General features: G+C 42.1%; 1 protein-coding gene across 1 annotated transcript in view; it reads left to right on the top strand.

Moving 5' to 3' along the window:
- DDX10 (DEAD-box helicase 10) overlaps positions 1 to 15,153 on the top strand; it is a 320,895-nt gene that overhangs the window by 21,978 nt on the left and 283,764 nt on the right. Inside the window, exons 6-9 of the mRNA XM_040340569.1 lie at positions 585 to 774; positions 7,911 to 8,037; positions 9,567 to 9,729; positions 11,681 to 11,765. Of these exons, the coding sequence (XP_040196503.1) occupies positions 585 to 774; positions 7,911 to 8,037; positions 9,567 to 9,729; positions 11,681 to 11,765 (565 nt within the window). The remainder of the gene's footprint in view (positions 1 to 584; positions 775 to 7,910; positions 8,038 to 9,566; positions 9,730 to 11,680; positions 11,766 to 15,153) is intronic.

Here is a 15,153-nt window from a genome sequence, read left to right as displayed (position 1 = left end):
ACCAACTGCACAGAGCAGGGAAGTATAACATGTTTGTTATTTTTTTTATAGAAACAAAATGAGACTTTACAATCGCTTTAATTGTGTGCCTAACAAGTGTAATGTGTGTGTGTGTTTTTTTTTTTATGCTTTTCCAGTAGAAGAAACGGCAGAATCTGTGTTCTCTGTACAGAGTTCTGTGTATAATTGGACTAAGCTGATCAGCAGGTTTCAGCCAAAATCATTGGCTAAAATCTGCTGCTAAACTTGTGCTGTGTCCAATCACAGCACGGTTCGACAGGGGACAGAGGAAAACCTGGAGGAAATCCAGCAATGTGCATTGCCAAACCTGCATCTGCTGCCCGCTCATAGTATATTTACTGCGAGCGATCGGTAGGTGGTAAAACAGGGGCTGTCTGTCTCCTGGGAAGTTGGTTAGCAGCTGAAATCTTCCTTTTTGCTTCCAGTTCTGGTAAACCCTGCACTAAAACAGACCGCAAACCTGATGAAAGCTCTAACTTTTTTGCTTATTTTATTCAAAACTAAAAAAAAAAAAAAAAAAAAGCTTTATCTTGCATTCCACTCTAATATTGGTCTTGTTTCAGTGCTTGATGAAGCTGACCGGATCCTGGACATGGGTTTTGCTGATACAATAAATGCAATTGTGGAAAACCTGCCCAAGAAACGACAGACCCTCCTCTTCTCCGCAACTCAGACTAAATCTGTGAAGGACCTTGCTCGTCTCAGCTTGAAAGATCCAGAGTATGTGTCGGTTCACGAGAAGGCAAAATTCAGGTAAGGTTTGTTGGCTTCTGCTCTGCAGGCCATTTACTTGTACATGAATATAAATATATAGGGCTAGATTCAGAGACGGTTACGGCGGCGTATCAGTAGATACGCCGTCATAACTCTGAATCTACGCCGGCGTATCAGTAGATACGCCGTCGTAACTCTGAATCTACGCCGTTGTAAATTTAAGCGTATTCTGGAAACCAGATACGCTTAAATTAGGCTAAGATACGAGCAGCGTAAGTCTCCTACGCCGTTGTATCTTAGGGTGCATATTTACGCTGGCCGCTAGGTGGCGCTTCCGTCGATTTCGGCGTAGAATATGCAAATGAGCTGTATACGCCGATTCAGAAACATACGTGCGCCTGGCGGATTTTTTTTACGTCGTTTGCGTAAGGTTTTTTCCGGTGTAACGTTACTCCTGCTATATGAGGCATAGCCAATGTTAAGTATGGACGTCGGGCCAGCGTCGAATTTTGCGTCGTTTACATTGTTTGCGTAAGTCGTTTGCGAAAAGGGCTTTGCGTAAATTATGTTCACGTCGACGTGATTAGGAGCATGCGCACTGGGATACGGTCACGGACGCCGCATGCGCCGTTCGTGAGAAACGTAATTTACGTGGGGTCATGTTTTATTAACATAAAACATGCCCACCTCTTGACAATTTGAATTTGGCGCGCTTATGCCGGCAGATTTACAATACGCCGCCGCAACTTACGGAGCAAGTGCTTTGTGAATACTGCATTTGCCTCTCTAAATTGCGGCGGCGTAGCGTAAATAACATACACTACGCCCGCACAAATTTACGTCCCCCCTACCTGAATCTAGCCCATTGTCTGCCATTGCTCCCTTTTGCAGCTGAATGTGGTCAACATTTAGGATGTTTAGATCTTGGATATCCAGTGACTGCAAAACTTCACTGACCACTGAAAGTATATGGAAATGTCTTTCTGACTGTACATGCTACATATATTCTGGGTCAGTCAATCAGAAAGTTGAAGGCAGAGTCAAGACAAGCAATCAGCATTTTTAGAAGTGGCCAGTGATAGAAAAGAAAAGAAATACCGCTCCAGATAGAGCTGCTTGGCTGGTCAATCGCCTCCTGGAGACCACGGGTGCTGGCAATGCATATAGCAGAGAACAAAATAAAAATATTTGGACAGCCGCACTCCTGGGAATTCCCGAATTGTCCTTTAATAGTAAAATGGAAATACACTACAATCCACAGCAAATCCAAATCCACAACTCGTAGCTATGAGTAAGCACTGAGCATCAGTGCGAAACGTCAGCTGTGTATCCCACTTCTTATTTTTGCTGTGGATTGTAGTGTATTTCCATTTTACTATTAAAAGACAATTCGGGAATTCCCAGGAGTGCGGCTGTCCAAATATTTTTCTTTTGTTCTCTGGCCAGTGATAGAAAGTAATCCATTACTGCGCTAGTGAGACATCCCATCCATCCACTGTTAGAGCAAGATCCACCAGGAGCAGCTGCTTAACCCTGGATTGCGGACAAGGTGTTCAGAGCAATGTCTTTCTAATACAAAGAGAAAAGCAAGGAAAGTGCCCCTCTAGTGAATTTTTTTTTTCTTACGCTGATTGTAAAGTCTCAAACTTTCTTTCCTGCAGCTGCCCCCAGAGCCCAATTTATTATTTTTTTTTCTTTCCTGGGCCCATCCGATCCAGCAATGTGCAGTGCAAGAGCCCAGCAGCTCCAGCCATGGTCTCTGTCCTCATTAGATATTGGCTCCCGCTGCTGTCAGTCGAATCCAGTGATGCGGGGGGCTGGACCCAGTCCTGCTATCTGTGTCAATGGACGCAGCAGCTTGACTCGGCAACAAGCCTGCATGGGTGCCCCCATGGAAAGCTGCTTTTCATGTCTCCACCCATTAAAGGAGGAGCCAGGAGCGCGGTAGGGGACACAAGAGGAGGAGGATTGGGTCCGCTCTGTGCCCAAACCCTTGCACAGAGCAGGTAAGTATGACATGTTTATTTTTATACCTTTACAACCCCTTTAAGGACAAAACGTTGCATTATCCTTGGCAACTACACTGCTGACTCAGGCACACCACCTCCAGCATACAAATGCTGTGTTTGTATTATCTGCTGGTCCTGAAAACACAGGTGATGGTGATTTGAAAGTTACCAGCTGCCTTTACATCCAGGGGTTCCTGTGGTCTCCCCAGCCTCTTCTGTGGACTTTTCCTGGCTCAGTCCTCTTGGTCTGCTACTGGAGGTTGGATACAGACAACCAGCTTATTATGACAGTCTTGTGTACATCAGGGAAATGTGGGTTTAAGAGGTTGTAAACCAGGGGTCAGCAACCTTTTTCCACTTAAGGGCTAGATTCAATGTATGTGAATGCATGGAGGGGTGCATTCACCTGCTAATAAATGAAGATAATAATAATCCTAACATAGTAATAATAACAGTACACGTTTACCTCACTTTTAAGCTGTTTTACTAATACAAAGCCAACACACACACACACTAGGTAGAAATCTCCTACCTTACACAGGTGTACAGCGAGCAGAGGTCGGTATCACAGAGCTGGATTGGGAACCGCTAGAGTTCACATTAACAGGCTGGTGATTGGTTGCGATGATCGCTTGGCAACCAATTCGCCTGCTGTGTAATAAAAAAAACAGCGGTTCCCACCCCCATCCAGGTCTGTGATAACGTTCACTCTTCGCTGTCCAAGAGTTGCCAATTTCTGCTTTAAACCTTCCTGTGTAAGTACCTATAGGTACTGTAAATATCTCCTAAACTTGCTCTGTTTAGGAGATATTTACTGTATACTGCGCCGATTAATGTCATTGGCCCATGCGCTCTAAAGGAACGGCCGCCCACGATGTTTCTTCTTGAGTGAGTCCCGTGGCAGTCGGCTCCCGCGTGCATGCGCGGGAGTAACGTCGCTTGGCTCCAGCCAGTCATACAGCTGGAGTCTGCTGCCCCGGAAGGAAGCAGGATGAAGATGGATGCAGCTGGGACAACGCAGGCTTTGTTTGCAGGTAAGTGTCACATAATGTGCTAGTATGCGATGCACATTTATGCCATTATGTTGCAGGGAAGAAAAAAGGGGTGGTGGGAGGGAGGAACCCCACGGGGGTTATATAAGATTTTACACTAGGGGAGCACTTCCCTTGTTTTTCCATTCTCTCTTTGGGCTAGTGATGGAAGTCTACATGTTTCAGATGGGAGCTGTTGTGGGACCTAATCTTGGGTCTGTTTGTCAATTTTTTTATAGGGCCTTTTTTTTTTTTTTATTATATATTTTTGCCTTTGTAGTGCATACATAGGCATTTGCAGGTATATTTGAAAAGGAGCCTTTACAGGTAGAAAACAAAATGTGCGTTCAGAGTGGAACTTTTTACCATAATTTGCATATAAACTTGTATAAATATGCGCAAATATATTCCTGTGGCCAGAATGAAATTAATATTCTCGCATTTAGGCTCAATGCAATACCCACATAAATGCACAATCATGCTTGGCATTATAGGCCTTTTTTCTCCCAAGTTCTGACAAAAAAATAAATAAAAAAATCCAGCATGAATTCATATGCCTGCATGCAAAATGCCTTCATATTTAAAGTTTTTTCAGTGACCCTATCACCTTGTACATTCCAGACAAAGTGATCATGTCCTCTTAGAGGGCCTCCCAAAGCCATCTTACTCACCTTGCCAGTGCTGTGTCACTACTCTTTTCTCTGAGTGATCTCCTCTGATGTTATAGTGCTTGGGTCTAACAGCCAATCACTAGGTCCGAGTATTGTCATTTTAGTGGCAAAGTGACATCACTACTGTTGGTGTCCGCCACAAGACAACTCTAGGGATTTAAGTGGTGGCTGAAACAGAGGCTGAGGTGGTGGATAATCGCTGGTAAGGGGAGTATTGGCGAAGGAGGCCTTTTTCATGCTGGATACTGTCATTTTGTCCTAGCACTGTCTTTTCTTTTCTTTTTTGGTGTTTTATATTGTCTATAATATTTTTTTTTTGACAGTAAAAGCTTGTCTATAATATTTAATCTTTACTCTACAAAATCAACATTTAATACAGGAAAAATGATTCCTAGACTTGGAGCATTAAAGGTTATATTAGAGCGAGTGCAGCAGAATAAAATCTCCTGCAGAGCCAAAGGGAGCCAGGGATAGAGTGATGGCGGAATCACTGCAGTGACTCGCCTAGACACTTCCCTCTTTGAAAATGTTGGAATGATTGAAACATTATTTAGATGATTTTGTTAGGTAGGTGGTGGTTCATGATACTAAAAAAGGGGATTGGTTCCCTCTGTAATGGAATATTTCGAGCGTGTTTGAACTCATGCCTTTAAAGCAAACCTATTTTATTTGCATTTACATTGGCTGCATTTTTAGCACAGTTGGAATTTTAGATATACAATGTTGTATTTGTGTTGCTTCCAAGGATACCACAGAAAGAAACTCGGAGCTAGGAGATCTGTTCTGCCTCTTTCACTCCTGTTATGAGGTTTAATGCATTCTCTTGCATTGCACTCAAGCAGTCAAAGCACAGCATTCAATTATAGAGCCACAGTGTGAAGCAACCCATTGACAAACATTAGAAATTTTTGGAATATGGTTGCTGTGTGTTTAATGAGCATCGGGCATATTTTTTTTTTCTTGTTAAGGACAAGCATGCTAAGTAACGTGTAAATGTATTTGTTGCCTCTGACAGTCCGTACACCTCTTGACAATGCCTCCTGCTGATTGTGGGTGCAGTACCTTACAGGCTGAAGTGTAAAAAAATATATATATATTTTTTATTGGCAAAGATGTGCATTTATTTTGTGTGTGTGTGTGTGTGTGTGTGTGTGTGTGTGTGTGTGTTTTCTTCTTTTTTTCTTGGCCTTTTAAGGAGTGACAGACAATTTTATTTGCAGCTTTAATTTTTATTTTTTTTGTAAATTCTTTGCACTTTATACAGCCACCTATATTTAGCAGTCAGCATGATTTTTGTATTTTTCATTATGTGGCAGTTTCATTACTCTGGTCATATTTTTGCCTTTAAGGGAGAAAGTGTAGCTGTCAGGCTCCTCTCCGCATCTCGCCTTATCTTGTCACACACAGCTCAAGATGGAGCACTCTGCACAAGCACTTCATTGACGAGCTAATCTGGAGTGTTTTGCTGGACTACTAATAAATTAAATACTGCAGTGATTAATTAAAACGAGAAATTATGCCCTCCAACTAGCAATTACCAGGCGTTCATGATGCGTTTGGAAACTTGCTGAAGGAGCTGATACATTGTTCACAATCTGGTGAATGCACCCATTATTGTACTAAGCATGGACTGGCAAATGGGCATGGTTCAAACACTGGAAGGGGAATCATCTGGCTGATATTATTGATATGTGTTGGACTGGAGTCGACACATGGTTGGGTGGAAAAATCTAATCTTGCCCAAGTTTTTCAGAACCTTAGGATCGCTGCTGGGAGAGGATCAATACCGGGTCCTGCGAAGGAGCTGTGAGACGCACGTCTTCTCACATGCCGGTCTTGGCCACGCCCCCAATCTTGCCCAAGTTTTTGATGAAATCTCTCTGCCCGTTTTAGATTTTGCCTCACTAAATTTTTTCAGCACAAGTGTAGGTAAGAATTAAAATAACTGCAACCTCCCTCTCAAGAGCCTGTATGGGTCGGACAGCAGTGGCTTCTTTGTAGCAGAGAACATATTCACAGTTTCTGGTTCAGGAATATAATAAGGTTTTGGAAACTATAGAGGATTATCCTATTGGGCAACATGAATACTAAACCAGTCAAGGAATTTGGGCGTAAAGCATACCTCCTTAACAGACTTCATCAGAGTACACAGCGTATGCCATGTACCTTATTCCTCCTCGCCCTTATGCCATATACCCTGTTCCTACTACCCCTTGTGTGGAAAAGGAATCTTCTCAACACTGCTCAGACGTTTCATTGCGAAATACATTTTTAACAAATTTGTTACATCATATTTACTCTCATGCAGAGACTTTTCTGCTCTATTCTTACTTGAAATAACCCATAGGGCTCTGGAAATCCTTTTTCATCCCTTAACCTCCCTGGCGGTATGATTCTTTCAGAAAAAACATGCTGAAAGCGGTACCATTATTTGCAAGGAAATTTGGCGTTTTATATTGTAGGTCTGTCATTTTTAGAAATAACTCACTTAAATCTGACCAAACAAGCTTCTAATAGGCATCCCGGGTATGACATTTTTTTAAAAACAAAATTATAAATTATAATATAATAAATAATTATAAATATCTATAACAAATAATAATATAATTATAATAAAAATTATTCAATAATGTAATCAAATCAAAATCACTGAAATTTGCTCAGTTGCAGAATTGTCGCTGTCATTATTTTTTTTTTTTTATGACGAATTTCCCCACAAATCGCTATCGCACAATTCTGCAAGTGATTATAATTTATTATCGCTGTTTTTTAGCTGATCTAAAACTATTTTTGACATAAAGGGACACTTTTGGTTGCTATGGACAATCTACAGTTTGCAGGGAGAAAGAAACGTTTTTATTATATAAAATGACATGCATGACACAGGACAGACCACTAGGGACAAGGGGGGTGTGTTTTTTTTACATACAGTACTGTAATCTATAAGATTACAGTATACTGTATGTATAGTGTTTGTTTACTTTTTTGAATTTGGCGCCGTTCTCCGGCCCCGTGCGTCGTAACGTCGCAGGGAACGGAGATCGGCGTCACACGGAGGCACTGTGTGAATCGAGCGAGGTCCTGCTCGCTCACACAGCGCGGTGGCATCGCTGGATCCAGGGACAAGGTAAGTAAAACTCCCTGTACATCCAGCGAGGCGAGCCCGAGTCTGACTCGGGGTTACCGATCCTAGCCCAAAAATCTCACCCCGAGTCAGACTCGGGAACACCGCCCAGGAGGTTAAATGGTTGCATGAAAAAAAACAAAGCTTTGTGTGTGTGATATAGATTTAGAACCACTATAGTTTAGTTTTCTGTTTTGCAACATGTGACCTAGGGTTACTGATGCTGGCTGCTGTTAAGTTTATCATTTTCTTTACTATTGTGCAGATGTTGCGTTTTTGTAATGTTTTTTTAATTTTTTTTTAGTTTGTTTTATATGTGCCTTTGTTCTCTGTATTTCAGTACACCGGCAACTCTGGAACAGAATTATACAGTGTGTAATCTCCCGCAAAAAATAAACCTCTTGTTTTCTTTTGTGCGTAATCACCTGAAGAAAAAGAGCATTGTCTTCTTCTCTAGCTGTAAACAGGTATGTATATTGGGTTCAGTGTGTGAAGTATTAGGGACTACCACTTACAGCAGTTTATGTAGAAGGCTTATACACTGGGGTTATTTTGTGGTTCCTTGGAAACCTATGGCACCATGCAAGGTAAGTGGTAAGGCTTTCTGGGTGGAGCTCAGAGTAGATAATGTGGGCCGGATAAAACGAACATTTCTTCTCCGTTCTAGCAGCTAGACAAAGACCATGTGTGGCACACTGAAAAGAAGGGCCACTCATACAGAAATGTCCCATCATCTGCTAAAAGGTGGAGCAGCCAGGCACTTTGGCAGCTTCGAGCTAGAGTGATGGGAACTCTAAGAGCAAACAAAGAAGGAAAGTGCCTCTAAAGTGTAGCAGCAAGGGGTTCATTATATACAAAACAAGATTAAGAACACTTACAAGGGTTATGTAAGGAAAAGCTCATCGGCAGAAATAACCGCTCAGTGTGCGTCCTCAGCCCGCAGCAGCAGCAAGGGTCCCCTATCTTTGGAGCCGCCTGGCAACTTCCAAGACCTGCGTGTGTGACATCACTTACTGGGGGGTGGGGGAGCTTGGTTGAGAGAACTGGGAAGGAGAGAATCTTTTCAGAACCAAGAGAGTGTGGTAAATGGACCCTGAGTTCAAAGCTGCTCTGTCCGTAAAGTTGGAGCACAACCAAAGACATCTCCCATGGGACATTGTTGCAGCCAATAAAACAAAAATATAACAATTAAAAAAAAAGAACATTTTATTAAACAAAAAGCAGTAAAAATTCCAAGTAAAAAGTACTGGTCTCTGTACATGTAGAAGGTAATATGAGATGTTACTCTCACAACATCGGCACATTAGACATCGTGATATGACGATAACTGTTGACTGTTAGGACACAGAATTTCAACGCGTTTCAATTACTGAAAGTGCAGGGAATAATAGTGAGTGCATCGATATACCAAACTCCTATAATATAAAGAATAAGGTTAACCGCTTGTCCTGGGCAACCCAGATGTCCAAAGAGGCCTGACCCTAAAATCCCACCGAAGGCTGGGATGGGTGGTGACAAAGAGCCGGGGGTGGTCGACCCACTGATATTGTCTTGAAAGATTATATATGAAATGGAAAACACCCGATGACATTTATTAAGCCTGATTTGTAGACGTGTGCAGCATGGGTCCCTGGCCAAAACAATTGAACCTGAAAAGCCTGGTTGTGTTAACTCAGTGTTTCTCAATTCCAGTCCTCAGGCCCCCCCAACAGGTCAGGTTTTCAGGATTTCCATTATTTTGCACAGGTGATTTGATCAGTTTCACTGCCTTAGTAATCACCACAGCCTTTTCATCTGAGGGAAATCCTGAAAACCTGACCTGTTGGGGGGGCCTGAGGACTGGAATTGAGAAACACTCTGTTAACTGAAGGTTAAAATATGATGTCCATGGACATGGAGGTATCTGCTCTTCACTATAAGTAGGTCCCCAGCTGTCACTATTCTCAGTAAATGGCTGCAATTTTCTTCTAATCTCTAGTACTATTATTTCCTATAGGTTCAGTATTTGTTCCGTGCATTCTGCAGACTGCGGCCTGGTATCCCCATCCTGGCACTGCATGGCAAACAGCAGCAGATGAAGAGGATGGAGGTCTATAATGACTTTGTGAGGAAAAAGGCAGCTGTGCTTTTTGCTACAGACATTGCAGCTCGAGGATTAGGTTTGTGGTTATATTCTGATTACTCCAATACCATGCACAGTATTTCTGCCTGCTCTTTGTGTAGATATGTAAACCTGTCTAAGTAGCCAGTGCTCCACTTTACATATTGTAAATTTATTAAATCAAGACATCACGCACATGTCCCTTTCAAAAAGGCTCCGGGAGGCTAAATGTCACAACGAGGAAAGCGGGCCTTTTCTATACGTTCTCAAATGGGTGTGTCTGATGCTGTGCACCCTAAAGACTGATTTTTTATTTATTTTTTCAAATATGGTATGCTTTAACCACTTCCATACTGGGCACTTACGCCCCTTCCTGCCCAAGCCAATTTTCAGCTTTCAGCACTGTCGCACTTTGAATGACAATTGCGCGGTCGTGCTACACTGTACCCAAACAATTTTTTTATCATTTTGTTCCCACAAATAGAGCTTTCTTTTGGTGGTATTTGATCACCTCTGCGGTTTTTATTTTTTGCGCTATAAACAAAAGAAGAGTGACAATTTAAAAAAAAAACACTATTTTTTACTTTTTTATTTAATAAATATCACATTTTTTTTTAAAAAAAACGTTTTTTTTCCTCAGTTTAGGCCGATATGTATTCTTCTACATATTTTTGGTAAAAAAAATCGCAATGATCATATATTGATTGGTTTGCGCAAAAGTTATAGCGTTTACAAAATAGCTGATAGATTTATGGCATTTTTATTTTATTAATTTTTTTACTAGTATTGGCGGCGATTTGCGATTTTTTTTTACTGTCACCGTGACATTGCGGCGAACACATCGGACACTTTTGACACGTTTTTGGCGCCATTCACATTTATACAGCGATTAATGCGATAAATATGCACTAATTACTGTATAAATGTGACTGGCATTCAAGGGGTTAACACTAGGGGGTGAGGGAGGGGTTAATATGTATACCTAAATTGTGTTCTAACTGTGGGGAAAGGGGGGTGACTGGGGGAGGTGACCGATGCTGTGTCCCTATGTACAAGGGACACAGATCCGTCTCCTCTCTCCCCTGACAGGACGTGGAGCTCTGTGTTTACACACAGAGCTCCACGTCTTGTCCCTGTAGCCGCCGATCCCGAGTGCCTGGCGGACATCGCGACCGCCAGGCACGCGCATCGGCATCTCGGGGACGCGCCGGGCGTGCGCGCGCTGCCGCCGGCGCGCTCGCGCGCCCCCCAGTGGCCGCAAGAATACAGGATGTCAAATGACGTCCTGTTGAATTTTCAGAGTAACCGTGGAGCCGTCATTTGACGATGGCCCGGTACTCTAGTGGTTAAAAGATTTAAAAAATATATTGTTCAAAAAAGTTAGGGATTCAATTTAAATGGCAAAATTAGGTGTTCTGTGAGTGCGAAAACTACAAGGTCTATCGGCTTTTGTGGATGTCGGCTTGTAGTTTTCGGTTTTCAATCTGTTAATTACATTTTTCAGAATTACAGTTATGTTGTAATTTAATACAAGAGTACAAAATGGCTCTGACGACATAAACAGTAAATGCTTCCTGTCAGTGTAACTGCCTGGTCATATCGGAGGTACAGCCAGACAGATACAGTAAGGACATTCTGCAGGACCGTGGCATTAAAAAAAAAAAAAATTAAAAAAAAAAAAGCATATTTTTTTCCATGCAAAAAATGTGCATTTTTTTTTTTTTTGTAAAGGTGAACTTCTCCGAAAGGATTAAATTTGAGTAAGGTTCGCAATCATCTGTAAAGCAGTGCTCTGTGTGTGTGTGTGTGTGTGTGTGTGTGTGTGTGTGTGTGTTGCCTTACAGCAACCCATCAGTATTCAATCAGAATGCATCCTTGGCTGCAATATCAAATGTGATTGTGCTAAGTTGGGATAAAGACTACCAAAAAAGCAGAATCTATAATGCATTTGCTTCACTCACAATTACACCCCTGCTAATTCTTCACCGTTTCGCCATTTTTATCTGCAGATTTCCCATCGGTTAGCTGGGTGCTTCAGCTGGATTGCCCTGAAGATGCTAACACTTATATTCACAGAGTTGGGAGGACAGCCAGGTATGTCTTATGTGTACAAACACTAATCTCTATGTCTTATGTGTACACCACACTACTTTCTAATTTCTGCTGGCATTTACAGTTTACCATGAAAGTTACTTGCTGGTCTCTCCCATGCAGCTGCTGTTAGATGTAATTGTTTATACAGTATGGCTCCTGTCCACAGACATGCTCTTCTTTTCAAATTAAAGTGATGACTCCTCATGGATTTCTTTGAGATTGTTCAAATATAAATTAACGTGTTAAGCCGCCCTTTATATGTATATAATACACAGTAAGAGTGACTGTCAGATTGAAAATACAGTTTCACTTATTGCTCTTTCATGTCATATGACCTTTAGAAGAATGCCAGGCCATATGGAGTCTATGGGAGCTAGAAAATCACCTCCTAAAGATAAAAACAAAAAAGCCATATATTATCGCATCTTAGAGCACCGAATGCACTGAGTGCTCTCTCAACCAAATTCTTTCTATAGATGGAAAGTCTTTCTGTAGCTTTTTCTAAACTAGTTTTTGTTCATCACAACCTTTGCCATGTCTGTGTCACCCTTATGCTGGCTTCCCATCTGTGTTGTGGCAATACATTTTACACTTGTAAGTACATTGCGGTGTCATTCATTTTCAATGATGCTCCAAAGTATCAAGGTAATGCAGAGCTCTGAATCCTGCTTCCTCCTAGATCGCCATCTTGGACACGCCCCCAAATGTTTTTTATTTTTACTTCCCTCCACCTAAAAGATTTCAGTTTGTTGTTCAACTGAGTTGTGCAGTTTGTAGGTCACATTAAAGGTGGAAAAAGTTCTGAAATTATTTCTTTGTCTCCTTTTTTCTTTACATCACAGAAACATGACATTTTAGCAGGGGTGTGTAGACTTTTATATCCACTGTCATACACCCACCACTTCTATACTGCACATACTGTCCTAATGACTGATCTTCATCATCTGTAATAGCCCCTGTCTTTTTTTTTTTTTTTTTTTTTTTTTTTGGATAGGGCATACTTTTTACTAGTTGCATTTTAAAGGTGAACTCCAGGGAAATGTAAAATGCACATTTTGTCTCTTTACTGATTTTTCTTGCATTTTAGTTTGGCAAACCCCTGAAGCCTTTTTGCAGCCACTTCCTGTCTACATGCACTACGGCTGCATGGCACTTCTCAGCTTGGGTTTCCTGATGGTGACCACAGTGGCATATGCCTGTGCGATATGTTAAAATGTCCACTTGTGGTCCCTGTGGGGCAAGGTGACGGCACATTACTTTTAAAATACCAAAAACATGGTAAAGCTTGCAGTATCTGAGATTTTAGTTTACATAATTTAAAGTGGTTCGAACAACAGATTTTTTTTATTTTTTACCTTCAATACATTCTATCTATTAATTTAAAAATCCTTCTGGATGTAGCCCCCCTCCCCCCCCACCCCCAACACTTATTCCTACCTGAGTACCATCTTAGTCCAGCAATGAAAAGGAGAGCCGCAGCTCTCCCTGGTCTCTCGGTCCTCATTGGCTCACACGTCAGCAGGAGCCAATGAGAAAGCAGGGGGCTGAGCCACGCTCTGTGTGTCAATGGACTTGGGAGTGAGCCTGTTCCAGTGCCCCCATAGCAAGAGGCGTCTTATTGGAGTACTCGGCAGGGTGAAGGAGCCAGGACCACCAATGAGGGACCAAAAAAGAAGATTGGGGCTGCTCTGTGCAAAACCTATGTACAGAGTAAGATAAGTATAACACGTTTATTTAAAAACAAAATCCCTTTAAACACAGGCATTTCTTGCGTCTCTGTGCCTGTGTGTTTTTATTAATGGTTACCTGTTGTAACCATTAATAAAAAAATTATAAGACGCTGGTACTTCAATCTTTCGACTATTGCCTTGGAATGCTTGGAAGAATACTGAAGGGTAGTATGAATAAAGCTTATCTCCTCTGTAGCTTTACTGCTATCTTCCCATTTTTAGCATATTGTATGAGAGCTGAATTACAGTTTAATAGCTGCTGCTAATGGCGCTTGCTAAGACTTCATTGAAAGTTTCATGGACCACGAGAGTGTTTAATTGTCCCACATAAAACCTTAATTAATGATGAACACTAATTAGGATCCTGCATTATCTCCTGTCAGTATAAGCGTTTCTTCTCTCTGATGCGGTGGCGGTAGCTGAAAGTGCAGCTACTGGGTGAGATTGCTGAAATGGGTGGTTAACAAACTTATCAATACCTGAGAACGGCTCTGGTGTTAGTCCTGTTTACAGTCAGATTCCATTTACATGGGACTTTACTTTGGTGCGTGCGGAATTGGATTTTTTGAAAAATAGCTTTACTAGCAAGACAAGAGCAGTACTGGTGAGTGGCGTGCTAGTGCCGTGACCAAGCAGCCTGGTGATCGGCATTCACGCTATCCTGTATTGATCAGCACTAATGAATTTTCAAGCCTCTTTTTTAGAAGTAACCCCTAAAGACTATGATTACAGGTGTATAACAACATTTTGTTTCTGCCTTGTGCCTTTTTTTGATTACATTTATTCTTGTTTACCTTCTGTGGTAACATTAATAATAATGATGACATTTCTGTTGATCAAATAAAAATATTGAGAATCCAGCCAAAAACTAGATTAGAAAACACTGTAAGGCCCCGTACAGACAACCGGATCTATCCGCTGGGATTGATCCGCGGATCAGTTCCAGCAGACAGATCCGGTCGTGTGTAGGCCCGAGCGGACATTTCCCGGCGGATAAAAATCCAGCCGACGGATTCCCAGCGGATAAAAATTTCTTGGCGTGCTAAGAAATCTATCCGCTGGAATCCAGTCCAGCGGACTGATCCGGTCGTCTGTACAGACTCACCGGATCAGTCCGTCCGCTCCCCTCCCTCGCATGCGTCGTAATGATTCGACGCAAGCGTGGAAGTATTTACCTTCCAGCGTCACGCACGTCGCCGCGTCACGTCACCGCGGATGTATTCCACGCGGATTTCGATCTGATGGTGTGCACAGCCATCAGATACAAATCCGCCAGAGGATTTATCCGCTGGAAACGGTCCGGCGGACCGTTTCCAGCGGATATCCTCTCGTGTGTACGGGGCCTAATACTTTAAAGTCCTGTTGTGTAAATGCAAGCTTTAAAGGCTAGGGAAAACATTTTAAAAATGCAAGGGAGAGTAAATAAAATCAATGCAAAGTGTTCCTTGTACTGCTGACTCTGGATTGCCTAAAAATCTTTAGTCCTCTGATTCCCCTTCTATCTCTGCAATGGTAACCTCCCTGTATGTACCACAGCTTTAATATGAGCCCACCTGTAATATACACTAGAGCTGCACGATTAATCGTAAGAAAATCGCGATCTCCATTCACCCACCCCACGATCTCCAGGACGGATGACCCGCAATTTTCGGGTGCGG

This window comes from Rana temporaria, chromosome 2 (assembly GCF_905171775.1).
Source record: "Rana temporaria chromosome 2, aRanTem1.1, whole genome shotgun sequence".
NCBI classification, from domain to species: domain Eukaryota; kingdom Metazoa; phylum Chordata; class Amphibia; order Anura; family Ranidae; genus Rana; species Rana temporaria.
Note: the sequence above shows the minus strand (reverse complement) of the source record. Positions and strands in the feature narration are given on the sequence as shown.